At 34.5% G+C, this 15897-nt stretch overlaps 3 protein-coding genes across 3 annotated transcripts; 1 reads left to right on the top strand and 2 right to left on the bottom strand.

Moving 5' to 3' along the window:
• The first annotated feature begins 707 nt into the window (after positions 1-707).
• Positions 708-3380, top strand: LOC132029989 (protein NUCLEAR FUSION DEFECTIVE 4-like). The gene is made up of 3 exons (XM_059419434.1): positions 708-1089; positions 1235-2160; positions 2850-3380. Exons 1-3 carry the CDS (start codon positions 778-780, stop codon positions 3316-3318), a joined length of 1707 nt encoding a protein of 568 aa, XP_059275417.1. The 5' UTR covers positions 708-777; the 3' UTR covers positions 3319-3380.
• Positions 3381-3444: 64 nt separating this feature from the next.
• LOC132029990 (uncharacterized) lies at positions 3445-5212 on the bottom strand. Its single transcript, XM_059419435.1, has one exon. The coding sequence runs from the start codon at positions 5188-5190 to the stop codon at positions 3598-3600; it is 1593 nt and encodes a 530-aa protein (XP_059275418.1). The 5' UTR covers positions 5191-5212; the 3' UTR covers positions 3445-3597.
• Positions 5213-7706: 2494 nt separating this feature from the next.
• LOC132029988 (probable serine/threonine-protein kinase PBL15) lies at positions 7707-12795 on the bottom strand. The gene is made up of 5 exons (XM_059419433.1): positions 12343-12795; positions 11135-11270; positions 10838-10974; positions 10520-10643; positions 7707-8293 (listed from the first exon to the last, which is right to left on the bottom strand). The coding sequence occupies exons 1-5, from the start codon at positions 12757-12759 to the stop codon at positions 7842-7844; spliced, it is 1266 nt and encodes a 421-aa protein (XP_059275416.1). The 5' UTR covers positions 12760-12795; the 3' UTR covers positions 7707-7841.
• Positions 12796-15897: the final 3102 nt, after the last annotated feature.

The following is a 15897-nucleotide window of genomic DNA, read 5'->3' as shown; positions in this document are numbered from 1 at the left end:
GTTCAAGGGTGGTGGTTGCGTGGGGGTGGGATTTGGTTGGGGTGGGTAGTGGAGGGTGGCTGCTCGGGGTGGCTGGTGTATGGTGGGGGTGGGTTTGGTGGGACTGAATTAGGTCGTATTTTCCGAAAAATATTTTCTGCCAACCAACTGAATATGAGAAAATAAATAAAAAATTCACTTATTTTTCACTATCCAACCAAACATGAGAAAATAAGTAGCACATTTTTTAGGAAAACATGGTAGAAAACATTTTCGTCCATGCCGAACACACCCTAAAAGTAAAATCATAAGAAACGAACTGAGTAAGACTGTTAAGTGCACAAAATAAGGGTATTCTCTATTTGACTGTAATTAAGAAACTGACTATGAAGAAAAACTACGAGCCACAAATTTCAAACATACTGAATGGAAGGCTGAGAAGGTCTTGCTAAATAAAAAATGTTTGAATTCTAAAATAATTTCGTTGTCTTATTTTTTATGTGAAGCACTTGACTTGACTAAAATGAAACGGAAAAAATATTTCTTTCGGTATAACCATTTTTGTGTATGAAGCCGCCATTAATCTAATGAGATGCACACCAAATATGACCCGACAACGTTCAGCGGTGATTCACTTTCTGTCACAATCAGTAAAAAGAACCATTCGGAGTAGTCTCTATCTTGAAACGAACACATATAAATTAAGCCATGTAAAGAGTGCATGTCACAACGCAAATACTTTCCAAAATATTTCCAATAGTCTCCTGTTATAATAATTTCAATTCCAATAAGAATTGAATGGCAGGACATGAATCAAGAAAATGGATGATTTTAGTGGCAACCATATGGATTCAAGCATTCACTGGAACCAACTTCGACTTCTCAGCTTACTCGTCGGAATTGAAGGCTGTTTTGGGAATTTCACAGGTGCAGTTGAACTACCTGGCAACAGCGTCCGATCTAGGAAAAGCGTTGGGATGGTCCTCAGGGTTGGCTCTGATGTATATGCCGTTGTGGTCCGTCATGTTCGTGGCTGCTTTCATGGGATTATTTGGTTATGGGATACAATGGCTTGTCCTTCTTGACCTCATTTCCTTGCCTTATTTTGTTGTTAGTATTATTTGATCTCTCTTTTTTAGCTAAACTATGTACATTGAGACAGTTTAAAATATTTACATATAACAAGCTAACGTTACACGCGGTGACTTGAAATTCTGAATTCGCCTCTGCTAACTCAGTTGACTAATCATTGCAGGTATGTTTCCTTTGCTTGTTAGCTGGATGCAGCATCACTTGGTTCAATACTGTTTGTTTTGTTCTCTGCATAAAGAACTTTCCTTCTAACAGACCATTAGCACTTGCACTCACTGTAAGTTTCAATGGAGTTAGTGCAGCCTTATACAACCTTGCTGCAATTTCTATAAACCCTTCTTCCACTCAAGTTTACCTTCTTCTCAATGCCTTCATTCCCTTTATCACCTCACTTGCAGCACTTGTCCCAATTCTTCGACAACCCCCTGTCAATCCCCTGCCTTCTGATGCCATCAAACACGAACAACTCATATTCGTTGTACTCAATTTCCTAGCTGTAATCACTGGCCTCTATCTTCTCTTCGTACATTCAACTGATTCATCAACGGCTCGTGTAATTTTTGCTGGTGCCATTTTACTACTTGTCCTTCCGTTGGGAATTCCAGGCATTATTTATGCACGGGATTGGTCTCACCATAAGATTTTCTCTAGTTTTACCCTTGAAGGATCCGGCTTCCTACTCGTTGATGCTGATGATCTTGAATTTCATAAGGAGCTAAGTCGCGAGAATAGCCAGATTACTGTAACGTCTTATGGTGATGGACCGACTCTCACTCTAAGCCTGACGAGGATCATTGGAGCTGGTGGAGCTAGTGATGAAGGGTGTTGTGGGAAAATAATGGGGAAGGATCAGTTGTTCATGCTTGGAGAAGAACACAAGGCAGGATTGCTGGTTAAAAGATTGGATTTTTGGCTATATTATCTTGCATACTTTTGTGGAGGAACAATTGGGCTTGTGTATAGTAACAATCTTGGCCAAATTGCACAATCACTTGGACATAGTTCAATGACTTCCACACTTATCACATTATACTCATCCTTCTCCTTCTTTGGCCGCTTGCTCTCTGCAGCTCCAGATTTCATCAGACCGTAAGTCAATTTTCCTTCTGTTTTCTTATTTCCTATTGGATGTATGAGGGGTACCGACGAACAGAGGGATCTAGAATTTCTAGAACATAGGTGCACCACTAAAGAAAGGAGAAAAAAAGTGTTAAGTGGGAATTGATCCCTGTTACAACAACAACGTACTCAGCATCCGTCCTCGTATTCCTCTGGGAAGGAAGGATGCAAGGCGAGGACTTCCCACTTTCCAGGGGGCACCCATTCTAGTAGTACTCTTGCCCAAGCATGCTTAACTTCGGAGTTCTGATGGGATCCGATGTGTTAGTGCTGAGAATCGATCCCTATTACTCTGGCTAATTAAATAACTCAGCATCAATCAAGTGCACCATTCAGCCCTTTTGGAGCATGAGGGCCAATAGATAATATCATATGTACCATACATTAGGCAGTAAATCCACCCCTGGGGAAGAAGGGAATGGATCATGACGATATGTATACTCATTTTAATTAGTTGCATTAGGCGCAAAGGTGGATTTAGGACGGGTTCTGCTGTTCCAATGAACTCAAACTATACATATATATATGCAAAAGAAAATCTGTAAAAAGTAAACATAAAGATCAGATCACACATTATGAATCAACCGACTCTAGATTCTTGCGTACCATATATGTAGACATGATTTTGAATTGTGATTGAAGATGAACGGATTATGCAGGAAGCTGTATTTTGCGAGGACCGGTTGGCTAGCAATTGCATTAATTCCAACACCAATAGCATTCTTTTTGGTAGCAGCAAGTGGAAAAGAGGTAGCACTCCAAGCAGGAACAGCTCTTATTGGATTGAGTTCAGGATTCATATTTGCAGCAGCAGTGTCAATAACATCAGAACTCTTTGGACCAAAGAGTGTTGGAGTCAACCACAACATTCTCATCACAAACATCCCTATTGGATCACTTGTCTATGGCTTCCTTGCTGCTCTCATTTATGATAATAATGCCACTTTTTCTATACAGATGATGACTGATTCAGCAGTTTGTATGGGGAGGAAATGCTACTTGTCAACTTTTCTCTGGTGGGGTTGTCTTGCCCTTCTAGGACTCATTTCGAGTGTGTTGTTGTTCTTAAGAACTAGGACTGCTTATGATCGATTTGAGCAAAATCGTAGAACAAATTTGTTGGATTGATCATGGAGTTTAGCTTTAAAAAAAAATTCTAAGAATTCAAGTGGCCGGCCGATATTGAGTCATTTTGTTATTGAATGCCAGGATACTTTTTGCTAGGATGCAATTGTATTCTATATGAAAAATAAAACCAAACACAATTACAATTGATTCAGAAATTACCAAAGAAAAAGGCAGAGAGATCAGAGAACTTCTATATATATACCCCTCAAGAATATTACTAATAAATAATAAATGACATCAAATATTATCCCAAAAAAAAAGAAGGTAAGAAACAATTAATTAATGGTAGGTACAAAACGTTTCATTCTTAATGCAAAGGAACAATCTCTCATAAGCCAAAGCCATCTTCTTTGCAGTAAACATAGAAGCTGCATATTCCCTACAAGCCTTTCCTCTTCTTGCTAATTTCTCCCTTCCTTCTTCAACTACTTTTTCCAGTGCTTCTACCAATGACTCCACATTTGGAGTGAACATAAGTCCATATTCATCATCCACAATAATTGTCCCCTTTATACTAGGAAACCTTGAAGCCATGACTGGTTTCCCACTCATCATTGCCTCCATTAATGTAAGATCAAGGCCTTGGGGTCTAAGTGTAGGGTTCACAAAAATGTCTATTGAGTTATAGAATGCTTTTAACTCAGATGGATTCATTGAACCTAAGACTATAACTTGAGGTCCTAAATCTTTGTACCTTTGTAACCATGGTCCAGAGCCAGCAACTATTAAGTAAACATTAGGGTATTTTTGTTTGAGTTGTGAAAATGCTTCATGAAGTAAAGGATGACCTTTATCCTTTACTAATCTTCCAGCTACACCAAGTACTATGCTTGCATTTTGTGGCACACCTATTTTGGACACAAAATCATGGCCTAGTCTTGAATCTTCACAAAATTCTTCTTCATCCACTCCATTGACAATCACATGGACTCTTTTTCTTGGAATTTGGTAGATATCTCTAAGCATTTCTCCACAACTATCACTTATGGCTACATGGTGTGCATAGTTATGAAAAAATCTAATTTCATTTAGCACCTTTGGTATCATTCCTTGTAGGCTTTGGCTGAAAGCTTGAGTAATAATCTCATTAGGATTTCTTGCTAAATCTTGGAAGATTGTTGATTGTACACTCTCCAGAGCTATTCCATGCCAAGATACCACGAGATTCGAAAGGCTCTGAGCTAGGCGATAAGGCAATGCCACACTTTCTGAGTGAATAACATCAAATGGTTCTCTTTCATTTTCCTCTTCATATTGCTCCCAAGCGTTATTGTAACGCCATTTCCCTGGCTCACCCTCGTGCCAATGAATAATTGGTGAAAGATTTGGACTTTGCACAGAAATATCATCGATCATATGTGATGTAGTTTGAGTATCATGCTCTAGAGGAGGTGAAGTGAAGACATGTACTTTGTGGCCACGACGTGCCATAGCCATGTGCAACGTATAGGCATGGCGCTCCATGCCACCAGGGGAGGCACTTATAGGCCATTTCCTAGAAAAGACCGCGATTTTTAGAGTTTTCAACGGGGGATTTTTATCATTGAACTTCAAACGGTTCCATGAAAACTCAGCATCACGTAGATCACCGGACCAAGACTTGATTTTAGAAGAAGTGTTTGTGCAAATGGAGTTAGTAGGGGTATGGAGGAGGAGAAGAGCTGGAATGGTGAAAAGAACAATGAAAAAGAGGGTGGTGCAAAGGCTGGATTTTAGAGAAAGAGATTTTTTAGGCTTGTTTAAGGCCATTCTGTTTGACATTTGAAAATGAAGGGAGTATAAGCTATGACTATGTATAATAAATTGTTTGAATTGGTTTTTCAAAGTTGAGGTGCTAAGGAAAGTGGTGGTGGCCGTGGGAAAGTTTGGCATATTTGCACGCACTTAAGCAAGTGCATTTGGACTGTTTGGTTGGCAATTTGCTTGCTTTTTAGTGCGTTCCTCACGCATCTTTTCAAAACAAGAAACCTAAAAGTTGGACATTATATATAGCGAGTGAAGTTTCATGTGAAAGGACCTAAAATTATTCTGACTTCTGAATGAATTTTAGGTAATATAAAGCATTAAACGGACTGTATTGGATTTTGCTCTCTGCGGTCCAAAAATATCCGAAGTTTTAAAAAAAAAAAAAAATTAAAAGTCATTTGTTACTTTATTTTTTATATTTACCCTTATTGTTCTAATTAGTATAATGTTAATTAATTTAAGAAGATATAAAAGATAATTTAGACAAATGCGTACACTTTTAATTAAGTGCATTAACAGGTGTGCAAAAACTTTAAAAGACATACGACCTGATGGCTGATGGAGTATTATTTTCTTCAAAATGGAAGAGAGTAAGATAAAAACAAGGAAATAACTAGTTTACTGGTTAAGGAATGAGGATAGTAAAATCAAAGTTTAATTTGTTCTTTTTCCCTTTGGCCTTTTTGCACGATATTAAGTTGAATAAACTTGTATTTACGTAAGCATTGTAAAATGACCAGAGTCACGATGTTGTTGCATTCTTGGCACATGTGAGCTGTGAGATTCTTTTTCGTTAACATTTTTACTTAAGTAATCTACACTTAACTTGCATATTCGTACTCCCTCCATTTAATTTATATTTCTGTTACTTATAGAAGGGCATTATAAAGTTCGTTTAAATATAGGCAAAACTGTTAGAAAAAGAAATTCGTTTTTATTTTTAATCATGAATTCATGTTTAGTAGCCTAAAAATATGTATCATGAAAATAAACTTAAAAATTTTGAAAATATTAGCTTGATTTTGGAGAGCTAATTTGTGTCAATAACTCACCAAATTAAGGCACAGATACATAGAAGGATATTGCTTTACTTAATGGAAATCTAGAGAGAGAGATTAAGTTTTTATATATGAAAGTCAACCGTTCAAGTTAACCAAAGTAGACGCATTTGGAAATTGAATTTTGATGTTTCATAGTCTATCTGATAGAAAGTATTTTGTGATGTACGTAATTTGTTGAAATATACATGCATAATTTCTTGACTTTTGCAAGCGCTTTGCATTATTATTTTTGATTGACTTTCTTCTATTCAGTTAATTGTTGGTGCTTTCATTTCTTGAGCTCTAATTTAGCACTAGGGTTGCCTTTGCTACTTTTGTAAGCGTCATTCATGATTACATTTTCTGTAATATATTTCCTACGACCCACCCCCACCCCCCATCTCTTCCGTGGTCGAAAAAACATTTTTTTTATTGGACGAAATGTATAATTGAAAATCAAATTTCGGGTAGAGTAGAAGCTCACATTATATTAGAGATAAAATATCAGGGAGCTAGTGGTGTCATAGAGGGGGAAGTTACATTTGAACAGGTTAAATTGAATCGAATCAATAAACGGATCTTGTTATAAGCCACACGCGCTAACTTGGATCAGAATGGACGGGTTAATTTGGATTAACTATGAATCATGATCCAATTGATTCAACTGAAATTATTTTTCATTTATTTGTTTGTTCTTTTATAATTTATATAATTGCCAAGACAATCTAATAAAAATTTATTTATCATTATTATACCAAACAAACCAAATCTACAAACATTATTTTTTAATGTTTTGATAAGTTTTTGTATAGGTCAAGATGAGCTACAAAATTAGCGTAAGCGTTTATAGACAGTCTTATTTAGACTATGATAACAAATGATCCGATCGGTCTTTTTATATATATATATATATATATATATATTCTTATGGCTAAATTTGATACCCCTAAGCCCTAACCGATGTTATCCTTGAAATAAAGGGTTTACTTTGGGATTTTAAGATGAGTTTACAAGCCCCGATATTTTCCAGTGATATGGACATTTAATAAATCAAAAAATAAATAAATTATACATTGGAAATATTAACTTTTTAAACAGGAAACGAAAAAATAAAGAAGAAAGAATAAATGGAGCGCATTTCCTTCTTAGATGAGTCATGAGTTAGGCTATGTTGACATATGTATTTATTGAACCTTTAATCTTGGTTTGGTCCACATGGGCTTTAAAAGCAAAATGGTCTCCATAGGCTTAAAACCTTATGATGGGAAGATCTTGACAATAAAGTAGCAGTATAACACAATGCAATAAACTTCTACGCCACTTTCCATGTTTCTCTGAAGAGAAAACTACGATTTTGGTCTCCATGTGATCGTTGATTAATACACAATATGTGTTTTATATATATATATATATATATATATATATATATATATATATATATATATGTATGTATGTATGTATTAATTTATTATTTAATCATAGTAAACTAATATCGTATGGTGTAAACATTGTATTGTATGCCAAAGAAATATTCATGTCAAAATAGAAATGAGTGTGTCAAAAAATGCCTCCAACACTGCTATCACATGTAGATTTAAGACCTTATATATTTAACTTTCATTTATTTACAAACAAGCTAGTTAGACCTCACTTTAAGTCTTCAACTCCGTACTTTAGATACAATATTCATATATAGATACTTAATTATATCAAGCGTACAATCTCTCATACAGAAATTTACTTGCTCTTATTATTAACAGCCATACGAGAATTCTTGATAACCACTATTTTGTTGTCCTTGTTGTTTTTTGGAGCATAAACAACATACTTATTGCTTGATTTTGGAGAAGGTGGCCATTGTCCACTAGCCACAGCCATGTCCCTTAGTGGTACAAGGGCTTCTAAAGTTTCAATTATGGCTGGAATTTTGGGCCTATCTTTTGGGTTCAAGCTAGTGCATTGTGAAGCTAAATGGGCCATTTCTTTTGCTCCTTTCACTGAATATTGTCCACCAAGCCTTGGATCCATTATGCAACGTAATCTTCGATTACTTGACAAGTAAGGCCTGGTCCAGTCCACTAGGTTTTGTTCATTCTTGGGCCTTGTTTTGTCCATTGCTCGTCTTCCTGTTAGGAGTTCTAGTAAAACCACTCCAAAGCTATATATGTCGCTTCTTGTAGTAAGATGTCCTACATCACAATTGGACCATGAAAATTTTTGTACTTTAGTTTGTTTGAATAAAACATAGGATTAAAAGATGATTTAACTATCTGATGAGATCAGTGTTTGTCACTTAATCATGGTTGAGAATAAGAGCTATGCAATCTCACTTTAATTGGTAGTAACTCTTAGATATGGTTAAAAAAATTGGTCCAGTGTAAATATCAAGTAAGGACAAGTATTTTTCTCTAATGTACACACCAATTACGTAGCAAATTTCTACCATATTAGAAGAGTGGGTTTCGTAGTCAACCACCCACTCTTCTAATATAGTTATTAATTAAAATAATTTTTAAAAAAAATTAAGGTGGGGTCCGCGTGAAAAATTAGGAGACAATTGGGAGAAAAAATTAAGGTGGGTCCACGTGAAGATGTACGAGACAATTGCAAAAAAAAAAAAGGGGGGGGACATTTAAATAATGATAATAAGTTCAGAAAATGGTAAAGGTACGCTTAGAGAAAATTTAAAGAAGAGAAATTCAGGAAAAAAGAAATAACGATTTAAATTGAACACAAAAACCGCTAAAGAAGTCATAAAACCAAAAAATTTAAAACTTATACGTTTGGGTAAGGATAAAAATGCACTAATTTTAGACACATACGTCTCACACAAATAATGAGGAATAATATCAGAAGACGAAATATAAACGGTCAAGAAACGTATATAAATATTTTCTTAAAATGATGAAGTTGGTCTATACTTAAAAATTTAAGACTACAACAGATGCTAACACATGAAAGCGCTTTTCAGTGTTGTTGAGTAGAAAGAGATGATGGCATGAAACTCGGTAGGAGAAGGTGTATTTCAAATCTTTCAATTGGAGAACCAAACCAGGAAAGTCATATATAGGAGAAGCGGACTAAGTAAAATAATTTATTGATATTTTTAATTAATTGAATTATAATACTTTCTATAATAAAAATTCCATAATTATATTACTTAAAAATTCCATAATTATATTACTTAAAGGTACTCTCTTTGTCCTAATTTATGTGACATTGTTTGATTAGGCACGAAGTTTTAAAAAAAAAAAAAAAGATCTTTGAAACTTGTGGTCTAAAACAAGTCATAGATATTTGTGTGGATTTAAATCATTTCATTAAAGGTAAAAAGAGAAGTTTCAACTTAAATGATTTCTAAACAGAAAAATATATCATTCTTTTTTGGGCAATTCGCAGAATTGCCCTTCGTTTGGGGTGGTCTTTAAATTTTGCCCCTCATATTTGAAATCTTTAAATTTTGCCCTTCGCATAAACCCATAGGTTCCAGGTTCGAACCACGCGCGATCAAAATTTTAAAAAAAAAAAATTCGCAAGGCAAGTTTAAATTTCGCTATGCCCCCAACGGCATACACTTGTGAAGGAATTACCAAAGTTATGCGGACCGCATACTTATGCCTTATGGGCGGACTTGGCATAAGTATCGGTCCGCATAACTTTGATAATTCATTCAAAATTTTATGCGGATCCGCATAAAAGTTTGCCCATTAAAAGTATGCCCTCAGCGCATAACTTTGTGAAGGAATTACCAAAGTTATGCGGACCGGCATACTTATGCCTTATGGGCGGACTTGGCATAAGTATCTGGGTCCGGCATAACTTTGATAATTCCTTCACAAAGTTATGCCGGTCCCGGATAAAAGTTTTATTGTTAAAAGTATGCCCCCACCGCATAACTTTGTGAAGGAATTATCAAAGTTATGCGGGACCGCATACTTATGCCAAGTCCGCCCATAAGGCATGAGTATGCCGGTCCCAGAGCATAAAATGTGTAATTCCTTAACAAGTGTATGTTGTTGGCGGATAGCGAAATTTAAACCGCCTTGCGAATTTTTTTTTAAAATTTCGGCCGCGTGGGTTCGAACTGGGACCTATGGGTGTTAGCCGAAGGGCAAAATTTAAACATTTCAAATATGAGGGGCAAAATTTAAAGACCACCCCAAAAGAAGGGCACTCCGCGCAAAAAAATGTTCTTTTTTAGACAGACTAAAAAAAAAGTGTGGTACTATTTTTTGTGTTGGGCCCGTGCTAGCACGGGCTTTCATCATCTAGTAAATTTAGACATTACGGAAGTAAAATTTAGAAGTCATGCATAGAAATCATATAGGTTACTTATTTATTCACTTATATAATCAGATGGGTTATGGTAAATGTGCTGTATGAAAGAATATGATTTTTGTGGATCATAGTACTACCTGTGCTAACATATTCAGGGGCTGCATATCCATAAGTGCCCATTACTCTAGTAGTAACATGGGTGTTTGATCCTTCTGGACCCATTGTTGCAAGCCCAAAATCCGACAATTTAGCAGTATAGTCCTGAAAATAAAGCATAAAAGGGAAAATTATTAGGAGTTTAAACTTTTTTAGCCACGCCGCTAAGAAAATTTCATCCACCTAGCCATAATCATTTATAGCCGTCACTGGTATATACTCGGCGTATAACAAGTATATAATTAATATATAATATATAAATATTAATTAGACACATATTATATAATAATTATACTTACAGAATCCAACAGGATGTTGGATGTTTTGAAATCACGGTAAATAACAGGTTTCTCAGCACCATGCAAGAAAGCAAGGCCTTTGGCTGCTCCTATTGCTATCTTCAATCTTGTACCCCATGGCAATGACATTGATAACCCTGAAATTTTATGCAAGCTGTTAATTCAACCTCATCACTAATTAAAACGTCTTAAAAATTGTAATCGATAAAAATTTGACTTTCTGACCATTTGTATTATCTTAACAAAAAGTATACATAATTCAGTCATTTTACTATTACAAAAAAAAAAAGAACTTACTTCTAAAGAGATGATTCTCAAGGCTGCCTTTAGGCATGAATTCATAAACAAGAAGGCGCTCTTCATCCTCACAACAGTAGCCAATTAATCTTACCAAGTTTTTGTGCCTTAGCTGCCCCAGAAATATTACTTCCGCCTATCAAAAAAAAAAAAAAAAAAAGCTTTAGTTGTGAAATAATTGAAAGCATTCATATACACTACCCGGTGTATAGGTAGTGTATACTGTATACATATACTATACATACATATACATATAATATATATATTTATACACAAACTATATCTATACATACCTATATACAGCTGAAATATATAAGTAGTGTATACTTCTACCATATTTGGTAAAATAGTTAGTCGAAGAGTATGTTTACTTAAGTTTCCCTTCATTATTTATACTACCCAAAGAAAAGGAAAACGAAAGATTCTATATTGGGCTTTGACTTTTTCTTTGACTTGCTGATGATTTTTTGAAGTATTAAATTTTGGGACCCAACAATTATGGAGACACCTTTCACGAAGAAAATACTTTTTAAAAAAATACAAAAACATCAATAATTTAAAAGAAACCATGTGGACCCCAATAAAACAGTAAAGTCCAAGCTTATACTCTGCAAGTCAGAATTTCAGTTTTTTTAAGGAGCTCCTGTCTCATCATAGCACATAAAATAATTGACATTAGAAAACCCGTATTTTTCCTGAAAACAACAAAACTAAAAAATAATATTCGAAAAAGAAAACGATATATGAACTACTTTGAGCATAAAATTCATCAACTTTAACAAATATATTGAAGATTCTTTCTTTTATATAATCACCTAGTATATGGTGCTCACTTACTCGACGAATTCAAAGACGCGCCGCGCTAGGTTCAAACCCCCTACCAAGTGTTTATATATCCACTCCAATAACTGGACCAAAGACTTTGTGTTAAGATTGGAGGGCAAGGATGAATCTAGTAATATAGTTGTGGCCGCTTTATTTCAACCATTACTTTTAGTCAAGACCTAAATTTATCAAGGTAAAATCCGCTAAAACTTTGATAATAATGAACTATAAACTCATAACCCAAATAACCTGATGGGTTTAGTGTTAATATTCAAGTCCTGAATTCATAAAATTAAAATCCTGAATACCCCTAGACGATAACAATAGAAGTTGCAAAAAAAGAAAAGAAAAAGAAAGAAGATCAAGTGGAAGATGTTAATTACCAGCCATTCCCTATGCCCTTGAAGACCTTCAATATTCAGAAGCTTAACAGCAACAGCTTGAGATTTCAAACCACTCCTCAAACTCTCATCAACGTAACCCTTATGCACTGTCCCAAAACCACCTTCTCCAAGCAAGTAATTCGTGGAGAAATTCTGCGTTATCGCGCGTAATTCACTCAGCTGGAAATCAAACAAGTCAGGTCCAAATGTTTGTGCAAGATCCTCATTAATTCTAGTTGATGATGACCTGCTCAAATCTGAAAATGACAACCTCCGAAATGATGGCAATGGACCTACGTTCTTAGAAAAATCGGATTTCGAAGTCTTGCACCTACTAAAATTGCCAAAAATTGTTTGGTCTTTAACTGAACAACAGTTTGATGTAAAAGGTCTCCAAGATTTTGAGTCCTTCGTCATGATTTGGTTTGAGGAAAAAAGATGGAGAAGTTGATGAGAACTATAAGAAGGAATATGTGGATTAGATAAAGGTAATTTATAAATTAATTAAGATAAAATAATTGAGGTTTTTTTAATTTAGTTGATTATCCACAATGAGGTAAGGACATTCTTTTCTGTAACTGCTCCAACCACTCTACTAAATAGGGTAATTTTGTTCTAATTTTTCATGGGGTTGTTTTTTGTTGCTTGATTTGTCAACTACGTGCTTGTCTTCATGCAAAAAAAAGGTGTCAATATTGTAATAAATTACAAATGTCACCTCACCTTGCCGACTTGATTTTAATTGGTCGAATCACATTGAATGTACTAGTGTACTTTCAGGTGTGAAAATATGTGTAAAGCTAATTGGTAGTTTGGAAATATTAAGAAAACCAAAGTTGAATGGAAAAAGGAAAATGAAACGTATGCAAGACACTGTGAGACAGTTTCTCGTAAGGCGCAAGAATTTATATGCACTAACATTATAAATAATTTTCGTATTAATTATATTTTAATATGTTGTATAACATACAGGTTATCCATTTTATCTTCTTATTTACTAATCACAATTTTTATGGACTATTTATTTATAGTTATTTTCACGTGACCTGATCATATATATATATATATATATATATATATATATATAAGAATCTTTTTTTACACTGCCATTATGGAGAAGTTAAACTCTTCATATTTTGACATTTAATGCATCTCCATGGAATATCCTTTTTTTTTTTTTTTGAATACTTTGAAATTGCAAAAAAAAAAAAAAAAGGGTAAATCCTAAGGTATTTTGTTACTTTAATTTCACATTTCAAATGGCAAGCTGAGGATATTATTGCATCATGTTATTACCTTCCCCATGGAATATCTTTTTTTTTTTGTTTTAACCTTTTTAAATTTTCCCCTGTCCACCTTTTCCATCAAAGAATCCAGGGAAATGTCCTAATAATAATGGCGTACACGTACATATATTGTACACTTCTTTTTGTGAATAAACATTATATTAAATTAAACCAGTTTCTTATAAATTGGTAATGAAGGTCGGGCGTACAATCGCCTCCTACATATTGGATAAGCCTAATCCACCAACCCTATATTACGGATTAGAATTATCGAGTGGAGAGTTGTTAACAGGGAGCCCTTCCTTCTTAAATAAATCTGTCGCGTATATTTAAAGTATACTGCACGAATAATTTTGAATATCATATGGTTAAACAAAATAACAGACAATCCTACCAGTGTTACTTTTCCGACTTTCAGGAAACAATAATTTATATGCTATGGAGTTCTGAGCAATGGAGGAGTCCGGAATTCAGATAAGGAGACTCTAATAAAATATTTCTTATGTCAAAAGGATTCAACAACTTGTATATATGCCCAAAAATATATGCATGTTTGCCCTATTTACATATAGTATTATAATTTTTCAACAAAGGGGATTCAATTGAACCCCTTTGCCCCCCTCTGCATCCACCCCTGATTCCGAGCATCTAAAGAATTTATGCAATTTACCTGAAAATCAATAAAAACAAATTTAAAATAAAAATCTTATCAAGCTTTTCTGTTTTTGTTTTGTGCTCACGTACATCCTACTTTTTAAACCTCTAAATCTTCTTTCTTTTTCTTTCTTTTGTGTGTATTTTTTGGTACATTTCAAAATTCAAACAACTTGCATGCATATAACTCGTAAAAATCCATGGGTCACCATGTCCTTAGACAAAAAGAGTAAGATAAATTCGAAATCAACTCATCAATGTATGCTTCTCCAAATTTATCAAATATCTAGGAGTAGTTAAAAGAATGAGCTGGTGTGTGACGATAGTTATTAAGTTAGAGACTTCTTTTCCTGCTCCACTACAACAACCATACTTTGGAAGCTATACTTTTTAATTCCAAATATATATGTCACATTCAGCATTCGTATATCGTGTATATATAAATATATGTATACACACACCAAATTAAAAGGTTATGAGAATTTCTGGTCCATAGGTATAGCGTCACAAATTTTGGATGTTGCTTGGAGGTAGCACAGTATGACCAAAGTTGGTAGGATATTTTGCCCGTACATACTTGAGGTCAATTAAATTAACATGGAGGATATAAATCCTTAACTACGATGAGGATAAATGGTTATTTACTAGCATCTTGCCTATGCTAATATTATTGATTGTTGTATGGTGCATAAGTTTTATTAAGGAGTGTGTTTTTTTTTTTTTTGTGTGTGAACTAAAATATTGTCTATATAACTTTTACTAACGATGGATGCAAGGTGCATGAGTTGGCGATTTAGTAAGAATTTTGAATGGCAAAGGTGATGATAATATAATGTTGACAGGTTAATCAAAACAATATAAACAAAGCAAGAGTTAAGTTGGTAGTAGAAGAAATGTTTTACGACCATGGAAACTACAGCAATAAAATTCTTTGGAATATTAAAAAAAAAATAAAAAAAAAAATAAAAAGACAACAAAGCTCTTTACAAAATCGAAGTACCAAGCACATGCTAAAGTGCTTTTTATATATGAATTCTCAAATACTGTTTTATAGAGCTCACGTTTATTTTTAGAAAAAATCAAAGATCATTGTTATAGAACTGACCATATTGGTCATTTCGGTAACTGTGGTCTGAAGGTCAAATGGTCATGTTAGCAGATCTAGTCTATTCTGACTATTTGCGCAAACATATTTTTCGGCGAGTATTCATTTGCACGATTATCCATCAAAGGCGCTGGTATTTAATTTTTGTGCCTCAAATTGATGGTCTTTAATTTTTGTCCCTCAAATTAGTGGTCTTTAATTTTTATCCTTCGCCTAATATCATGAGGTTTGGTGTTCGAACCCTAGCTCAGTCAAAAAAAAAAAAAAAAATCGTAAGGCAGAGTTTTGTAGCAAAGTTAAGCCTCAGGCAGAATTTTGCATGCAAAACTCTGTCTTGCAAATCCAAACTTATGCCTTGTGAAATTCCTTTTTTTTATTTTTTTTTTAAGGTTTAGGTTTTTACTGAGCTAGGATCCGAATCCAAAATTTTGGGTAATTAGGCGAAGGATTAAAATTAAAGACCACCCACTTGAGGGCCAAAAATTACAGACCAGTGCTTTTGAAGGTCAA

Source organism: Lycium ferocissimum, chromosome 9 (genome assembly GCF_029784015.1).
Source record: "Lycium ferocissimum isolate CSIRO_LF1 chromosome 9, AGI_CSIRO_Lferr_CH_V1, whole genome shotgun sequence".
NCBI classification, from domain to species: domain Eukaryota; kingdom Viridiplantae; phylum Streptophyta; class Magnoliopsida; order Solanales; family Solanaceae; genus Lycium; species Lycium ferocissimum.
The sequence above is the reverse complement of the archived record's forward strand: the minus strand, read 5'-3'. Positions and strand labels throughout refer to the sequence as shown.

What these genes read in the sequence shown, in the direction of transcription:
- LOC132029989 (XM_059419434.1), top strand. Translation starts at nt 778, where the DNA reads ATGGCAGGACATGAATCAAGAAAATGGATGATTTTAGTGGCAACCATA. An exon ending in TTTCCTTGCCTTATTTTGTT is followed by an intron (nt 1,090 to 1,234) that starts GTTAGTATTATT and finishes TAATCATTGCAG; the next exon opens with GTATGTTTCCTTTGCTTGTT. An exon ending in GCTCCAGATTTCATCAGACC is followed by an intron (nt 2,161 to 2,849) that starts GTAAGTCAATTT and finishes CGGATTATGCAG; the next exon opens with GAAGCTGTATTTTGCGAGGA.
- LOC132029988 (XM_059419433.1), bottom strand. Translation starts at nt 12,759, where the DNA reads ATGACGAAGGACTCAAAATCTTGGAGACCTTTTACATCAAACTGTTGT. An exon ending in AAGGGCATAGGGAATGGCTG is followed by an intron (nt 11,271 to 12,342) that starts GTAATTAACATC and finishes TTTTTTTGATAG; the next exon opens with GCGGAAGTAATATTTCTGGG. An exon ending in CCCTGAATATGTTAGCACAG is followed by an intron (nt 8,294 to 10,519) that starts GTAGTACTATGA and finishes ATTGTGATGTAG; the next exon opens with GACATCTTACTACAAGAAGC.
- LOC132029990 (XM_059419435.1), bottom strand. Translation starts at nt 5,190, where the DNA reads ATGCCAAACTTTCCCACGGCCACCACCACTTTCCTTAGCACCTCAACT.